The 17,383-nt window shown below is 44.4% G+C and overlaps 1 protein-coding gene across 1 annotated transcript in view; it reads right to left on the bottom strand.

Moving 5' to 3' along the window:
* The window catches only part of CPXM2 (carboxypeptidase X, M14 family member 2), a 146,402-nt gene that overhangs the window by 14,671 nt on the left and 114,348 nt on the right, over window positions 1–17,383 (bottom strand). Inside the window, exons 8-11 of the mRNA XM_003255063.1 lie at window positions 10,581–10,704; window positions 8,193–8,389; window positions 6,660–6,839; window positions 1,569–1,866 (exon numbers count right to left, since the gene is read on the bottom strand). Of these exons, the coding sequence (XP_003255111.1) occupies window positions 1,569–1,866; window positions 6,660–6,839; window positions 8,193–8,389; window positions 10,581–10,704 (799 nt within the window). The remainder of the gene's footprint in view (window positions 1–1,568; window positions 1,867–6,659; window positions 6,840–8,192; window positions 8,390–10,580; window positions 10,705–17,383) is intronic.

Below are 17,383 nucleotides of genomic sequence, written 5' to 3'. Positions count from 1 at the left end.
GTGGGTTTTTAGGGCTAAAAACTTGAAAAGCAAGAATGTTTTTTGCCATTAGGAATTCTTCTTGATAGATAGAGATTTGTATTTTTTTTTTTATTTCATACAAGGTAAAACCATGATGGATTTAGATAAAATGCCTCTGCTTGGTCTGTAAAAGGCAAAAACATCAAGCTTTCTGTACATGTTTTAAAATGGCCAGGGAAACAAGTATTTCTACTTTGTTTTTCTTTTCCCAAGGGTGGGAACATACTTGAAAAGTATGTGAAGGCTGAGTTTCTAACAAAGTCAAATAATATTAACACTTATCAATACAGTGAAACCGACAATAAGGATGTGCTCATATGAGGTTTCACAGCAGTCGTGTTACTGCAGAGGGGAGTCCGCAGGAGATGGGAACTTATCAGGACTGTTTCTGTGAGCCACATGTCAAGCACATCCACATCTTCCACCTGCGTAATCCTCACAGCTTCCTAGAGGGAGCTGGTACTACCACCACCATCCTCCTCCTCCTCTTCATCATCATGCCTGTTTTTACACATGAAAAAGTGCAAGGGTTCAGAGAGGTTAAGTAACTGGCCCTGCATCACACAGCAACTAAGTGACAGAGTGGGATTTGAACCCCCAGTCTGACATGAAAATATTTTGCAAATTCATCATTGTCTTGACCAACCCTCACAAAGGGAAGGAAACAAGCAAGAAGCATTATGCCTGGGGTCCTGCAGTCAATGCAGAGGGACTTCGGATGGGACATCCTCGTCTCTCCTGGCTTAGGGAACAGCCCTGAGACAGGAAACAAAGTGCCTGTCCTGACATGTGGACGGCGGGGCCCTCTGGCTGCTGTGAAGGAATTTCTGAAGCCTCTCCTGGGAGCCTCTACAGTCCTGAGTGGATGCCAGGAGCAATACTTTGAATTCCCCATGCAGCACACAGTCGGTGTTGACCGCGGGCTGTGGGTATGAGTGTGACGGGCCGGCCCGCTGGCTGCTAGAGGACAGCAGGTATGAATGGAACCGTCCTCACCACAGGTTCAGTCTGCAGCTCAGAATCCCTTCACAGCTGAGCTTGAAATGCATGCCTGGCCCTGCTGTGGGTTTACAGCGCAGAACATCACCCAAGAACAGAACAGCTCTTACAGCTAAGAAAAACCTGGGCTCCAGCGCCAGCACCAGCCAGCATCAGCATGCTCTCCATCCCTTCACTGGGTGGGGGTTTCTTTTTACTGTTGTCCAATATTGCCATTAACTCCAATTTTACCCATCTCTGACCCTATCAAACCTGAATCGCTTGGAGGCTAAGCACAGGCCATGGAGTCGGAGACCCCAGCTCTGTGCCTTTCTTGCTCAAGCAGATCCCTTTGGGTCTCCAGCCCCAGTTACCTCCTTTGTGCACTGGAAAGTGAGACTGGGGCAAGGATGGAAGGAGAGCCTGAGTGCTGCGCTTAGGAGAGTGCTGGCAGGTCCTAAGTGCTCCACCGTGGCAGCCACCACTTAGCGATACCAGGAGGGCCAGGAGGAGACCCCTGCAGCGTCCTCCTGCGCCCGCAGCCCACTTTCCCCCAGAGGGAGTCTTACTTCCAGCGACGGTGTGCCAGGAGGCCCCATTGACAGTGCCCTCTTCCTTCTGGAAGTCCTCCGTGTGGCACACCCTCCTCCGGGCGTCCGTCATGAGGCGGTGCGTGGAGGCATAGGAGTAGGCCAGCCAGCGGAACACGTGGTCATCGGGAGTGGGGGTGTGTTCCTGCGTCTTCCAGGGGGACCGCACCAGGTCGTAGGGGTACGCCACCACCAGCTCGCCACCCTGCAGGTTGCCGCCCAGCACAAAAGGGATTTTTTCCATCCAGGCTATGACTGCTCTGGTCTCGGCGGCCACCTGTGAACATCCCAAATGGACGAGTAAAATGAGCAGGAAGTCGTTTTCTCTCCCCAGCTGTCAAACAGGGACATAGTCGAAAAAGCAGTGCTTTTGTGGAATAATCTTAGTAAAGTTTAGAATTTCAAAATCAGTTCTGAGAAAACGTGAAGGAGACTTAGAAAGACTCATAAACCAATAAAAATGAATGGGCTTTGTTTGGATCTTGATTTAAACAACCTTGGGGAGGGGGGAATAACAGGGGAAATGTGAGCACTGACCAGATACTTGACAATATTAAGGAATATTTTATTTTGATATAATAACGGTAATGCCTTATGTTTGTAAAAGAGTGCCTTTATTTTTTAGAGATACCTACTGAAATCTTTACAAAGGAAATGCTATGATGCCTGGGTTTAGCTTCAGTAATCTGGGGGAGGAGGAGAAAGAGAGGGAAGATGTGGATGAAACAGGAATTGGTTAAGTGTCGGAGCTGAGATGGGTCCATGGCGATCCTGGGCAGCTTCCTCCCTAATTCTGTATGTTTGACATCGTTTAACAATAAAATTTAAGAAACAAAGAAAATGATGTTAAAAGCTAAAATTTGAAAGTTTGATATGGTCAAATATTGATCAGTGAAACAAGTATTTATCATAAATTGCTAATCCCTGTGAAGATAATCTCAGCAAGATCAAATTGACAATGACAAAGAATAGACATTGGAAATCACACCATACAGTATAGAAAACTGAGTAAGGGATGAAATGGACTTGGGATTCATTAAGTTTTGTTATTTTTGTTTAAACACATCAGGGGCCCTGGATTGGACCAATGAGAGAGTTTAGTTCATTGCACAGTATCACTGTTGGTCTGTGCTTGGTCCCCCTCTGGTTTTATTTATTTATTTATTTCAGACGGAGTCTTGCTCTGTTGCCAGGCTGGAGTGCAGTGGCGCGATCTTGGCTCACTGCAACCTCCACCTCCCGGGTTCAGGCGATTCCCCTACCTCAGCCTCCTGACTAGCTGGGACTACAGGTGCCCACCACCACGCCTGGTTAATATTTTGTATTTCAGTAGAGATGGGTTTTCACCATGTTGGCCAGGATGGTCTCGATCTCCTGACCTCATGATCCACCCGCCTCAGCCTCCCAAAGTGCTGGGATTCCCTTCTGTTATTTTTTTCAATATGGAAAACACCTGTGAACCCACTATCCAACCACAGACCTCACTAACCATTTCTGTTGTGTGTACCTACACTATCCTACCTATCCACCCTCCTGCCTCCCACTCGGAGGCACCCACTGTGTCCTAAGTGATATGATTCTCATTCTCTCTCTTTTGTTTTATCCCATACGTGTATACCTGAAAGTATATTGTTTAGTTTTACTTGCTTTTGATCTAAAAAAAAAGGCAGGGGCGGAGGGGTGCAACTATATTGCTGGTTGCCTTCTGCAATTTCTTTTTTCCTCCCACTCAATTTTATGGTTCCCAGATTCATCCTGTTGTTGAATAAAGCTATTTCCAGGCTTTTTTCACTTCAATATGGTGATCTCATTTAATGTATTAATACCTATTCTTAGATGACGGGCATTGGTAATTTTCAATCTTTTGCTATAACGAACAGTGTTGCTTTGAACTTTCCTTTACTGTCTTCTGGTACATATATGTTGGAATTTATCTTGCACATATCACCAGAAATGAAATTGCAGAGGCATAGGATATAGAAATATTCTACTTTACAAGATAATCAAATTATTTTCCAAAATCATCATGCCAATGTATACTCGCCCACAATGTATAAGAAATCTACTGTCCCGTATTCCCTCCCACACTGGGGCCTTTTACTTTTGCCAGACAATGGACATATAATGTTCTCTCATCTGCGTTTCCTTAGTACTAGTGAGGTAGAACATCTTGTCATGTTTATTAACGCTGTTTCCTCCTCTCTTACCTTTTGTCCATTTTTCTACTGAATTGTTCATATTTTTATTATTTGTTATTCTTCAGCTTTTAAATTTTCAACTTTCTCAGTTATGTAATTTATAAATAGCTCCTCCCAATTTTTAGCTTGTAACAGTTTTTCAAATCTTTTGATGAACAGGCTCTCTTATCTCCACGTAGTCGAATTTACTAATCTTTTATGATTAATGCTATTTGTATCTTACCTAAAATAGCCTTCCTTACATTAAAAGCTATATTCAAAATTTGGCGAGATAGTATTGTGAATAATTGTTAAATTTTGTAAAACACACCTTCCTATAGACAAATCACTTCATATTATTTGTTTCCTATCATTTCATTGATTTTTGCCCTTGCTTTTTATTTATTTTATGTATTTTAATTTTTTTTGAGACAGGGTCTCACTCTGTTGCCCAGGGTGGAGTGCAGTGGCACAATCTCAACTCACTGCAACCTCCACCTCCCAGGTTAAAGCGATCCTCCTACCTCAGCCTCCCAAACAGTTGGGACCACAGTTGTGCACCACCACGCCTGGCTAATTTTTGTATTTTTAGTAGAGACAGGATTTCACCATGTTGGCCATGCTAGTCTTGAACTCCTGACCTCAAGTGATCTGCCTGTCTAAGCCTCCCAATGCCCTTGTTTTTAAATTAATCTCCCTTTCTTTGGGTTTCTTCTCTTATTTATTTATTTATTTATTTATTTGCTAACTTCTTAAGTTAGTTAACTTTCAGCCTTCTTTTGCAATATAATAACTTAAGGTTATAAATTTCCCTAAAGCACTATTCTTTGCTGTAATCCACACATTTTCATATGTAATATTTTCATTATTATTCAGTTCTAATTATTTTTTAGTTGCCAGTATTTTTTTCTTTGACTTATTCTTTAGAAGTTTTTTATTTTCTAAATACATGATGAGGTTTTCATTAATCTTATTACAGCCGTCTAGTTTAATTGTATGGTGCTGAGACCAAGGTCTGTCTGACACCTCTTCTCTGAAATTTGTTGAGATTTCCCTTATAAGCCCAGTTTATCATCAATTTTTTAAAATGTTACAGGATTATTGAGAAGAATATTATCTAATCATTGGTTATAGAATTCTTATACGTCCCTTATGTCAAGCCTGTTAGCCTCGTTATTCAAATCTTTATCTTTGCTGATTTCTTATCTATCTCATCTATCCACAATTGAGAAAAGTTTTGGTGATGATAGAATTGTGTAATTCTCCTTGTAGTTCTAGTTAACAAGCTCAAATAACTAAATTCTAGTCTAAAAGCAAAGACTGAACATCCAGAGACTCTGTACAGTTGTGTTAAAAGGATTACTTAGTTCTTATAACCTAATGGCTAAGAAAGCTGGCAACCAAATTCCAATTTTGGTCTAAGTGTTTCCAAAGTATAATATAGCTTGAAATCTCAACTTTGCCAGGTGTCATTAGGATGTTAGGTGGAAAAACAAACAAACGAACAAAAAACAACTAAAACAGGTTCTGTGGGAAACATGAGAGCAGATTTAGAAGATAGAAGACTCAGGGTCCTCCCTAGTCTCCTGCCCGCATCAGCACCCTTGGGTATCCTAACTGAACCAAGCGGCATTGCCACTGTCTGTCTTCATCACCCTACTGCTCACTTCCGGAGGGCCTGGATGACCCTGTACTGTGAGTCACTAAAGGAGCCCTCCCTGCTGCTCCTCCTCAAGTAAGTGGCACCCACATGTGCTGTGCTGGGGGCTGGAACGCCAAGGGGGAGCTGCTGTCCTCTCTCCAGCTTCCTTGAATCCACAGTAGGAGAAGTCTAATCTTTTGTTGTTGTTTGTTTGTTTGTTTTGAGCTTGCAATATGCTTGTCTGAAATATAGCATTTCCCAGCCTTCCTTGCAGTGGTTGATACCATGTGCAACTGAATTCTGGCGGGAGAGAATTAAGCAGAAGTATTATGTAGAACCGCTTATAGGAAATTGAATTATCTGAGAGAAAACTTTTTCTTCTCCCCAAGCCCTTTCTCTCCTGTTCCTTCAGAGACATGACAGCTGGAGCACCAGCTGCCACCCTGGATTATGACCTTGAAGATGAGTGTCACATGCTGACATGGCAGAGACAGAGACAGAGAGATGAATCCTGAATTCCTGATGATTACCAGGTTTCTACTTGGCTGGCCATTGGCTGGCTTCCAGGGTACTTTTATGTGAAGAAAGAAAGAAACTTTTACCTTGTTAAGGCACTATTTTGATTTTTCTGTGGCTGCAGCTGAACCTAACACTAACTTATACATCAACAAAGGTAGAACTCTTGAAGGATGTTTACAATCAAAGAATCAGAGTAAGGAGCTCAACTATCATGACCAGGAAAGACAGTAAGAGGTATGGGAGAATTATTTCTTCTACAACATACTCTTTGTACAACAAGACCTAAGAAATCTGGGGAAATATTTCTCATCTAATTTCATTTTTCTTTCCAAAGAAACGCCACGTGTAGTTAACCCAAGGGGATGTACTAAAATAAAAAATAAGATATATTAAGCAATCAGTGAGGGCTAAGGATAATTTCTTAGTAATATAACCGACAGTAAAAAAGATAATAAAGGTAGTAACAAAATGTGCAATTCAGGGGAGATTGTTTTGGTTTTGAAGCTCCATGTGCTTGTTAAGAAATACAATTAAATGATTTCTCCTCTATGAAGAATCTCCCCAAATATCCACCTAAAAGGTAGTTATTATCTAGCACACCTCTCTGCTTTTGGAGAAAACATGAAAGAAAAAAAGTTTTGTCTCTTTCTTAAATGTCCTATCCTCTGCAAATACCAATGGGGGTAAGCCTGGCCTCTGGCTGTTTTACAGATGAGGGGTATTTTGACTCACCGTGGCATTTTCCGACAGAAACCACTCAGGGATTGCAATATAGTGATTGGGAACTTTCCTGGGGACGTTCTGTCGATCCTCTGCCTCCCAGAGCAGCGTGTTTAAATCAGGAAAGTTGTTGTTGATGTCAATTCCATCGTGGGTCCAGCGTCCCAGGGACCAGCCTCCCAGCTCCGAGCCCTGGAGACAAGTGAGAGTGTGAAGTATGCACAGGCTGCAGGACAACTCGGACCCTCTACCATACAAGATGCATCTGTCTCCACTTCCCCTTAGGGAATGTCTCTAAGCCTCTAGATGCCCTTTGACCCAAAGATGGCATCTAAAGGAGAATATTGAAAAACTTCCTATTAATATTTGGTGGGTGATAGACAGTTCAGCCAAATTACTCCAAAGAGGGAATGCAGAGAACCACCCCTGCCACATGGAAGTGCTTAAAAAGCATTATGTTCCTTCTTCCACCCCTACCTTCCTCTCTTCTATACTGGCCAGGTGAACCTCTGAGTAGAAATGAACTCATCATCAGTGGCCACCATAGTAATGCATTCTCCCTGCCTGCCCATGATTCTGGCTCACTATTTAGCAATGCAAATTCCTAACTGACTCTATCTGCACCAATAAATGTGACCACACTTCTATACTGTAAAGCTTGCATTTGATAGGTACCCTTGTTTTAATATAATTTTCCATTTTATTCCCAGGTATTGAGATATATCACTGTCAATACACAACACAACATAATATTAACTATACTCTATGTTCTCTTTATACGTAATTCTGTACATATGCATATTCTATGCACACCTATAACCTATATACATTCTATATCATAATTGGAACACAAAATATGAAGAATATGTCAGAATAATAAAACAACTATCCTCAGAAGACTGATGAGAAGATTAAAGGTAATAATCAAGGCTAACACATGCCATGATTAAGTGCTCAGCCAACATAAAGTGTTACTATTGGATTCCATTATCATTGTGTATATAGCAATATTGCTGTTCGTCTTCACGTCCTCCAATTTGTCAGCATGTCCACCTCTCAAGGCCACCATCATTCTCAATGCCTGCTTTGCACCTTTCATAAACCTTGTAGGCTTTCCTGCCTCAGCAGAGACAGTCAAAAATAAAACTCGTGTGGCCAGGCACGGTGGCTTACACCTGTAATCCCAGCACTTTGGGAGGCCAAGGCTGGTGGATTACCTTAGGTCATGAGTTTGAGACCAGCCTGGCCAACCTCCTCTCTACTAAAAATACAAAAATTAGCTGGGCATGGTGGCTGGCGGCCGTAATCCCAGCTACTTAGGAGGCTGAGGCAAATCGCTTGAATCCAGGAGGCAGAGGTTGCAGTGAGCAGAGATCGCGCCACTGTACTCTAGCCTGGGCAACAGAGGGAGACTCCGACTCAAAAAATAAATAAATAAATAAAGCTCGTAAGGTGGAATTTTGCATAACCCTAGGGCCGGGCATACTCTGGAGCTGGGGCCTCGCTGCCCACGTCCTATTGGGTGAGATGGGCCAGGGCCATTACCCCTTCGTAGGCCTTCTCGTAGCCATCGGGGTTGAGGGAGGGGAGGATGTGAATCCGCGTCTCCTCCACCAGGTGGACGATGCGCGCATTCTGGGCCAAGTACTCCTGGCACAGGAACTGCACCAGCAGCAGCAGCAGCTCCCGGCCCAGCACCTCATTGCCGTGGGCCCCCGCGATGTAGTGGAACTCAGGCTCACCTTTACTCAAAGACAGAGAGAAGCACAGGTTCATGATGAAACACTTAGGGCCAAACGGTGCTTGTCACATTGTGTTGGGGGGAAAGTCTTGAATAATATAAGCTTACCATTTTAGACCTATTTGTTCTTTCAAACAAACCTCTAAAATGACATCAGGGCAACTGTCTTATTCCCAGAGAGTCAGGTATGTAAGAAAATGTGTAGAAAAATCTGACATGACACCAGTCACAGGGTAATAATGTCCGTTTTTACTTACCAAGAACAGATCAAATAACATAGTGCTTAGGGCTTAACATTTACAAGTTGAGCACAAGCCATAGCAATCAGTGCCTCTCTTCTGGGAGGCAATTATTTTTCTTAAAATAACTTCCTATTAAGTTTAACAAAGACAAATGAATATAAGCAGAGAATAGTCCATCAGGGCAAATCAGCAGTGACACAGTGTAAAGTGGGCTTTCTTTAGGTATTTTGTCTTTCAAAGCTCAGCTTTTAAAATCTTAGGGTACTATGGTTTAATGTATGTGTCCCCCCCAAAATTCATATGCTGGAACTTAAGATCAAATGTGAGTATTAAGAGGAGGGGCTGGCCAGGCGCAGCGGCTCACACCTATAATCCCAGCACTTTGGGGGATGACTCCAGTGCAGGAGTTCAAGACCAGCCTGGGCAACACAGCAAAACCCTAACTCTACAAAAAACAAACAAAAAAAATTAGCTGGGCATGGTGATGCACACCTGTAATCCCAGCTTCTCAGGAGGCTGAGGTGAGAGGATTGCTTGAGCCCAAAATGTGGAGGTTTTAATAAGCCAAGATTGTGCCACTGTACTCCAGCCTGGGAGATGGAATGAGACCCTGTCTCAAAAAAAGAAAAAAAATAAAAGAGGTGGTGCCTTCAGGAGGTGATGAAAAGATTACTCCTCTTATAAAAGGGCTCCAGAGAACTAGCCAGGCACTTTTGACCTTCTGCTCCTGCCATGTAAGACAAGAAGGGGTCTTAAGAGGAACAGCCCTCACCAGGCACTGAATCTGCCCGTGCCTTGACCTTGGACTTCCCAGCTTCCCAAACTGTGAGCAATAAAGTTCTTTGTTTAGAAATTTCCCAACCTCTGATATTTTGTTACAGCAGTCAGAAAGGACAAGGGCCTGGTATTTATCAGTGCCGGGCTCAAGCTGACAACACATCTCCTTCCCTCATTGGCAAAGCTGCTGCTTTTGAGGAAATGTGATTTTACCAGCAGATAAAGTTTTTACCATTTAAAATAAACTCCTGCAGGGCATGGTGCCTCACTCCTGTAATCCCAGCACTTTGGGAGGCCAAGGCAGGTGGATCACCTGAGGTCGGGAGTTCCAGACCAGCCTGACCAACATGGAGAAACCCCGTCTCTACTAAAAATACAAAAATTAGCTGGATGTGGTGGCACATGCCTGTAATCCCAGCTACTCAGGAGGCTGAAGCAGGAGAATTGCTTGAATCCAGAAGGCAGAGGTTTCCATGAGCCGAGATTGTGCCATTGCACTCCAGCCTGGGCAACAAGAGCAAAACTCCATCTCAAAAAACAAACAAACAAAACAAACAAACAAACAAACAAACAAAAAAACACTTCTTGAGAGGAACTCCTGAGACCCTGATGAATGTTAAAGTAAATCAGACAAATCTTTGCACCTAAATGTCAGCAGATTTCTAAATAGCTCCCAGATTTACCAAAAAGAAAAACAGAGAAGCCCATCTGACCCACAGAGATGCAGGCTGGGAGTGACTGAATGGGAAATGTCTGAAAACGGGAAATCTCTAAAAATATAATTGAATTTTTTTAAGAATGGGGAGAAGCTCCTCTAATATGAGCCATTAATGATCAGGGAATCCTGAAGGAGGAGGAAATTCTGTCCTGCCCACCTCAGCCACTTTCTTCTTTGGCTATTGTGGTTGGTCTCAGAGGTGGACGACAGAGAATGAAATATGCTCCATTTGGAGAAAAGATGGGTATTTCCAGTGTAAATAATTCTATAGTCCGTACCATAAGATGAGTGGTTCACAGAGCCAACATGTGCAGAATCTGTCTACGTGAGACAGCAGTGGTGTGGACAGCTGATGCCCTGTGGCATGAATCTTTTCATAGGGTGAACAGTCTCCTAACTGTTTACATGAGTACCAAAGATGCAGGGGCCAAGCATCCCAGAGGGGCCCTTCTCACCGACTTCATGCTCCCCAGGGTGATCAGAGATCTCCACAGCATACAGCTTCAGGCCCTGGTGGCTTTTTCCAATGTTGTAAATTCTGGTGATATTGGGACACATTTCATTCACAACTTTCATCAACTGAAAAACAAAGTGAATCAAAAACTCTAAGCATTGATAACTATGCACTAAAAGGACAGAGCTCCCAAGAAGACGGACACCTCTTGCTTTCCTCCACAGCCTCCCAAGCGCCCCCACATTCTGTACACCTCAGCTGCTATCGCCTCTGCCCAGAACACTCTCCTTATATCCCTCTGCCCTGGATAATGCCTACTTTCCTTCCAGCACCTGCTCTATCATCACACCCCTAGGAGGAAACTCCTGGCCATTGCCCCCACCCGGTCCTGTGCTTTCCACACCCCTTGGTTGTGGCTATCACTTCCTGTTATCCTCCAAATGTTTATGTCTCCCAAAATCCATAGGCTGAAACTTAATCCCCAATGCGTGAAGAGCTGGGCCCTCTAGGAGGTGATCAGCGTCCTTACAAAAGAGGCCCAAAGGAGCTTGTTTGCCCATCTGCCATGTGAGGATGCAGCATGATGATGGCCCTGTGAGCCCTCACCAGACCCTAGATCTGCCAGTAACTTGATCTTGGACATTCCCACCTCTAGAACTCTGAATAGATTTTTGTTATTTATAAGCTACTCAGGTTACAATATTTTAGCATGAATGGACTGACATACTTGCTGATAGGGTTTGGCTGTGTTCCCACCCAAAACTCATCTTGAATTGTAGTTCCCATAATCCCCACATGTCATGAAAGGGACCGGGTGGGAGGTAATTGAATCATGGGGGTGGTTTCCCTCATGCTGTTCTTCTGATAGTGAGTTCTCACAACATCTGATGGTTTTCTAAGGGGCTTCCCCCTTCACTCAGCACTCATTCTGTCTCCTGATGCCCTGTGAAGAGGTGCCTTCCACCATTATTGTAAGTTTCCTGAGGCCTTACCAGCCACGCAGAATTCTGAGTCAATTAAAACTCTTTTCTTTATAAATTACCCAGTCTCAGGTATTTCTTCACAGCAGCATGAGAATGAAGTAATACACCTTCCTTAGTTGTGACTTTCACCTCTCCGGTTGTGGCTATCACACACTTGGTTGTGATTATCACCTCCCTGGTTATGGTGACATCTTTCCCGATAGTGGCTATCACCTCCCTGGTTGTGGTTATCACCTCTCTGGTTGTGATCATCACCTCCTTCATTGTGGTTATCACTTCCCTGGTTGTGGTTATCACCTCCATTGCTATAGCTATCGCCACGCTGGTTGTGGTTCTCACCTTCACTCTTGTGGTTCTCACCTTCACTCTTGTGGTTCTCACCTCCCTGGTTGTAGTCATCACCTCCCTGGTCATGGTTATCACTCCCCCGGTTGCGGTTATCACCTCCCTGGGTGTGGTTATCACCTCTCTGGTTGTGCTCATCACCTGCCTTGTTCTGGTTATCACTCCCCTGGGTGTAGTTATCACCTCCCTGGGTGTGGTTGTCACCTCCCTGGTCATGGCTATCGCTCCCCTGGTTGCAGTTATCACTCCCCCAGGTGTGATTATCACCTCCCTGGTTGTGGTCATCACCTCCTTGGTCATGGTTATCTATTCCCTTACTGTGGTCATTACCTCCTTCACTGTGGTCATCACTCCCCTGGTTGTGATTATCACCTCTCTAGTTGTGGTCATCCCTCCTTCATTGTGGTTATCACTCCCCTGGGTGTGGTCCTCATTCCCCTGGTTGTGGTTCTCACCTCCCTGGTTATGGTTCTTACCTCTCTTGTTTGTGGTCACCACCTCCCTTGTTGTGGTTCTCATCTCTCTGATTGTGATCATCACCTCCCTCTTTGTGGTCACCATTCCCCTGGTTGTGGTTATCACTTCCCTGATTGTGGTTATCACCTCTCTGGTTGTGATTCTTATCGCTTTTATTGTGGTCACCACCTCCCTCATTGTGGTTATCAGCCCCCTAGTTGTGGTTATCACCTTCCTGGTTGTGGCTATCCCTTCCCTGGTTGTGGTTTTTATCACTCTCATTGTGGTCATCAGGTCCCTCGTCGTGGTTATCACCTCCCTGGTTGTGGTCATCACCTCCCTCATTGTGGTCATCATTCCCCTGGTTGTGGTTATCACTTCCTTTGTTGTGGATCTCACTTCCCTGGCTGCGGTTCTCACCTCCCTCAGTGGTAGTTATTACTTTTTCACTGTGATTTCCTGCTTTTTTATTGCCCACTCACGACACTGCAGATCATTGAGGAGACAGACTCAGCCTTTTATCTTTTATGCCTGACCAAATAAATGTATCTTAATATCAACTTTTTCTCATAATTTAATGAGCATCTACATTGTTGGGTTGAGCAAATACACACTGCTCCTTCCCTCCTGGAGCTTGCAGCACACAGCCAATAAGAGGCATGCAATGACCCAGTTCATTGCCACTAAGTCAGGAGAGCATTGGGTCACCATGACAACAGGAATCATGGGGTTAAACAGTAGGAAAAGCAGGCTTCAGCAAAGAAGTGAAATAAATGCATGCTGTTTTCTGAATTTTGCCTTTTTAGTCAGCTCGTCACACTGATAGCTGAGGTCTGGGAAAATGAGACCAGGGGCCAAAGGAGGTACCAAGGGCTCTGCAAGTCACAGGAGAAAAGGCTACCCTAAAGGTCAAAGGCCAGAGACACCCTCTCCCTAGAGGCTGCCTTGCCTCATGTCACTGAACGAGTACCTGTGAGTTCACTGCAAGTAGCTGTGATTTGCTAGGCTAAATTTGTTTATCAATACCCAAGTGAAAGATCTGATTCAAAAGGCATCTCTTCTTTGAGCCAGGCACCAGACCATGCAGTAGGCACCAGAGGGTTCCAGGGACAATTTCAGGACAGTGTGTTAAAGACCAGGAAGGAAGCCCAGGTGCTGCAGAAACACACAGGAAGGCCATCCTGGCCAGGGTGGCTGGTGGGCAGGTGCCTGTTAGGGAGGCACGTGGCCTTCTGAAAGCTAAGCTGGAACTGAACTGATGCAGAACAGAGGAAGGGCATGGCCCACAACTGAATGCGTTCTAGCAAGCTGCCAAAAAATCGGATCAACCGAATTATCCATAAAATGTCCTTGTAAAGTGTAGATAAACAAATCTGTTGCAAATTTTATGGTGGGTTGAAATCTATTAGAACTGGAAAATTGGTATTATGTAAAATTTATGATACATTGGAGTTATATGGCTGTGTGCTTCATATGCCTTTCGTAACACAACATTTTGTAATGACTGGGAAGAGTGGTTTAATGAGCATCAAGGAGCATTTCTAAAGGAGTGGGAAGATTTACTGCTGCTATAGCCTGGCTTTTATGACATGCCTATGAGAGGTGACAGGTGCAGCCTTGACTGGGAATTCAGGGTCTAACTCTCTTACTGCTCCAGGGGTTAAAACAGGCTTCCCTTTATGATAACTCACTTTGTGTCACAATATTTAGGTGAGAGAAACCTGGCTACAAGGACTCTTATTCCCAAGAATGCTACAACAGAAACCCATCATAAATGGAGAAGCAATATGCAGAGGACATGTAGCTTCTACAGCCATCACCATGAAGACAGACACTGCAGGGACAGCGGGGGGCCACATATGAATAGCATCATGTTTTAATAAAAGACACAGTAATAACATCACCAATTGTGTTAACAAGAACAGTAACAATACGTTCCATTTCTCTACTAAGTCTCATCATCATGACTGGCAGGTAAAGTAGAGAAGGCAGAGGAGATTTTTCCCATTCTACAGACTTGGAGACTAAGGCCTAGAAAGCCATCGAATAATTTACCCTGGGTCACCCAGCTGGGAGCAGGAGAAGCCAGGACTTTGGCCTTTCAGGGCTCTTCCCATACCCCTATCTGTCCATGAAGGTGTAGTAGAGAAATGAGAACCAGTGCATCTCTGCTGCTTGTTTTATTTGCTGCAAACTGTGACCATTCTGATGGCCACAGCATACTTGCCATCTCCTTTGAGACCCCATATACTAGTCCCTGCCGATGCAGTCATTCTCAGCCAACAGCATCGACCTTAGCAAATCCTAACTGGCAGGCAATTCACTGTCTTACATTGGGATCAGTGACTATCTCTACAGACCTAAAGCCAGGTGGCTCATCATGAACTAGGCAATGAATGCAAGCATTCAGCCCAGGCCGGCTTCCTTCACTGTTACCCCACCCCCTTCCAATTAGCTGTGGGAGAAATGTGCTGTCAGTACTAGAGATCACAACCTTGACACTGGAAGAAGACAACATCATCCTCCCTTGAGATGCACACTTAGCTATGGCATGGGAAGATGCTTGGGCCAAGAGTCATCAGAATCACCTCCTTATATTCTACCCATGTCACTGTACTTTCATACCAGCCACACTTTCCCACCGATGGCACAGTATTGGTTAACAAAGTACATGCCACTGTGCCATGGTGTCATAAGCATCTTTCCTACATGAGACCATAGGCCTTTGAAGAATCTTCTTCTCAGTGAAGTTTCTTTACAATTCTCTCTGCACAGTGGCCCTCTGCAATGCCAGGAAGCACCTCTCCAGTAGCTACCAGCACCATCAAAGACATGGGTGGTGGCCACTCTGCTCTTCTCAGCAAGGCAACCATGAGCATCCCCAGGAATGAAGTTTCCCATTTAAATGCAATTATTTCTTGTAAAGGAATACAATTAATCTTGAAAGGGGTCAAAGATGGTTTTTTGGAGTTTGGGTCTTTGTGGTAAATGTTTGGGTCTTGATGACTTCAGTCAGAGTAAGGAATAGAATTTTCACCGTGGCCTTAGAGCATGCATTCAAAAAGGATGACATCACCCCAAGGGACTGAAAATTGTGGCTAAAAACGTCTTAGGTATTACAATGTTTTGTGGTCCCCCAGAGCTCAACCCTATCTGGCAAAATCCTATTTATTAATATTTAATATAATGCAGGGAGGATGATTAAGAAAAGAAAAGAAGTCTGAAAAAAAAGTCCCTAGGTGGGTAGTAATGAAAAAGAATGTTGAGAAACACCATCTTAGAAAGTACCAGGGTTTGCAAGACTCTTGGTCTCTTCAAGACTCTGTTTTCCCAACTCTGAGATGGAAATAAACTTTGCATCCTAGTGTCTACTGAATCCCAGGCTCTGCTGCTTCACTCTCTACCAAAGGAGATAGAATCAAGAGCCTCAATTTCTGGCAAAATATCAGAAGGAAATTTTTCATAAAGATGGTAAAATGTTATGCACAATGACACTTGTTGTGGCATGTTTCATACTTTGTCAGTATTCACAAAAAGTTATGAATTGGGAGATATCCAAATGCTCCAGAGCAGGAAAGAAGCTGAGAAAAGTATGATGCATCCACTCACCAGAACATTCTGCAACCTCACAATCACAATTATGAAGACAGCATGGAAAATGGCTAATGATCCAATATTCGCTGAGAAACACAGGGCCAGGGTGTAACTATCCTCTCATCAAAACCGTAGGAATTCTGTGAATACAGAAGTTCAAACACCGGATGGAAATGGGGAGAAAATGAAAACTGCCTTTTTTTTAGAGTAGTGGGTTCATGGAGGATTTGTCTTTAGGCTTTTGGTTTGCATTTGATGCTGACACAATACTGTCTATCCAGTGAAAGCAAGTTTTTGTTTTGTTTTGTTTTTAAAAGAGGAGAGTGGAGAAGAGGAAAGTTCTCTTCTGCCATCGTTCCTCATTTGCCTGAGAAACAGGCACCGCACCTGGCCCAATGGAAAAGAAATTCCAGAAGAAGGGAAGAGGGAAGGAATGGAGTTGGGTGTGTCTGGATCTACAGGCTTGCTGCTCCGCCCTGGCTTCCTGTCCCCACAGGGTCAGGCTGAGCATGGTGCAAGTGGGTGGGTCAGCCATGTTCCCCACAGCCTGATGTCCCCGGCCATCCTTAGTTGCCCTGGAAATCAATGTCATTAGATGGCTGCCTTCCAGCCTGTGTCTGCCTATGTTACTTTTTCCCACCCACATCACACTGTCTACATATGGGCCATCAGCCAGTACTTCCCGGGCGTTTGGGACCTGACAACACTGTGCCCAAACCAAAGTAGGTCATTGTCCTCAAAATCACTTCTTCCTTTTCTCCACAGAAGCACACCAGGCCTCTCTCTCTCCCCAACTCACTCCAACAGGTGACCTCCACTGGGCAGCCTGCCTCAGAAATGCCTCTCCTCTCATCCTTCTTCAGGCACAGAGGCCCGCCCTCCATACAACTTCCAGAAGGACAGCTCTGCACACCTAAAGAACCTCCACAGACCCCCACATCAGGACAAAAGCCTCTCCTGGCACTCAGGACCGGCCTCCTCCTGGCTACCTACAAATTGTCACAGAACACACCTGTCGGCTCTGACCCCATGCCTTCACTCTTGCTGTCTTCTCTGCTCAGAGCACCCTCCCTCCACCCCTGCCTGCCAGTGCCAGCTGTGCACATTGGATGACAGCTGACCCTCTCTGCAACCAAAACCTCCCAAACCATGGCCAAGCAGATGGCTCTCTTCTCTCTCCCATCCCCCATGACTGTAAGGAACTCGAATACACAGATTGATCAAGTGCACACTATGGATGATAAAATGACAGGGTCTCTTCCCTCATTGTCCCAAGAGAGGGAGACAGGCAATGTACATGTAAACCAGTAACTAAGCAAGAATAAATTGCAACACACGCTATGAAGGTCCTCAGTATTTTCTTGGAATAATTCCCTTTCTCCGCCTTATAGTGTCAATGTCAGGACTTTCTCCTTCCTGTCCTCCT

The sequence above is a fragment of the Nomascus leucogenys genome, chromosome 3, assembly GCF_006542625.1.
Source record: "Nomascus leucogenys isolate Asia chromosome 3, Asia_NLE_v1, whole genome shotgun sequence".
NCBI lineage: Eukaryota > Metazoa > Chordata > Mammalia > Primates > Hylobatidae > Nomascus > Nomascus leucogenys.
This window is presented reverse-complemented; position numbering and strand designations above follow the sequence as displayed.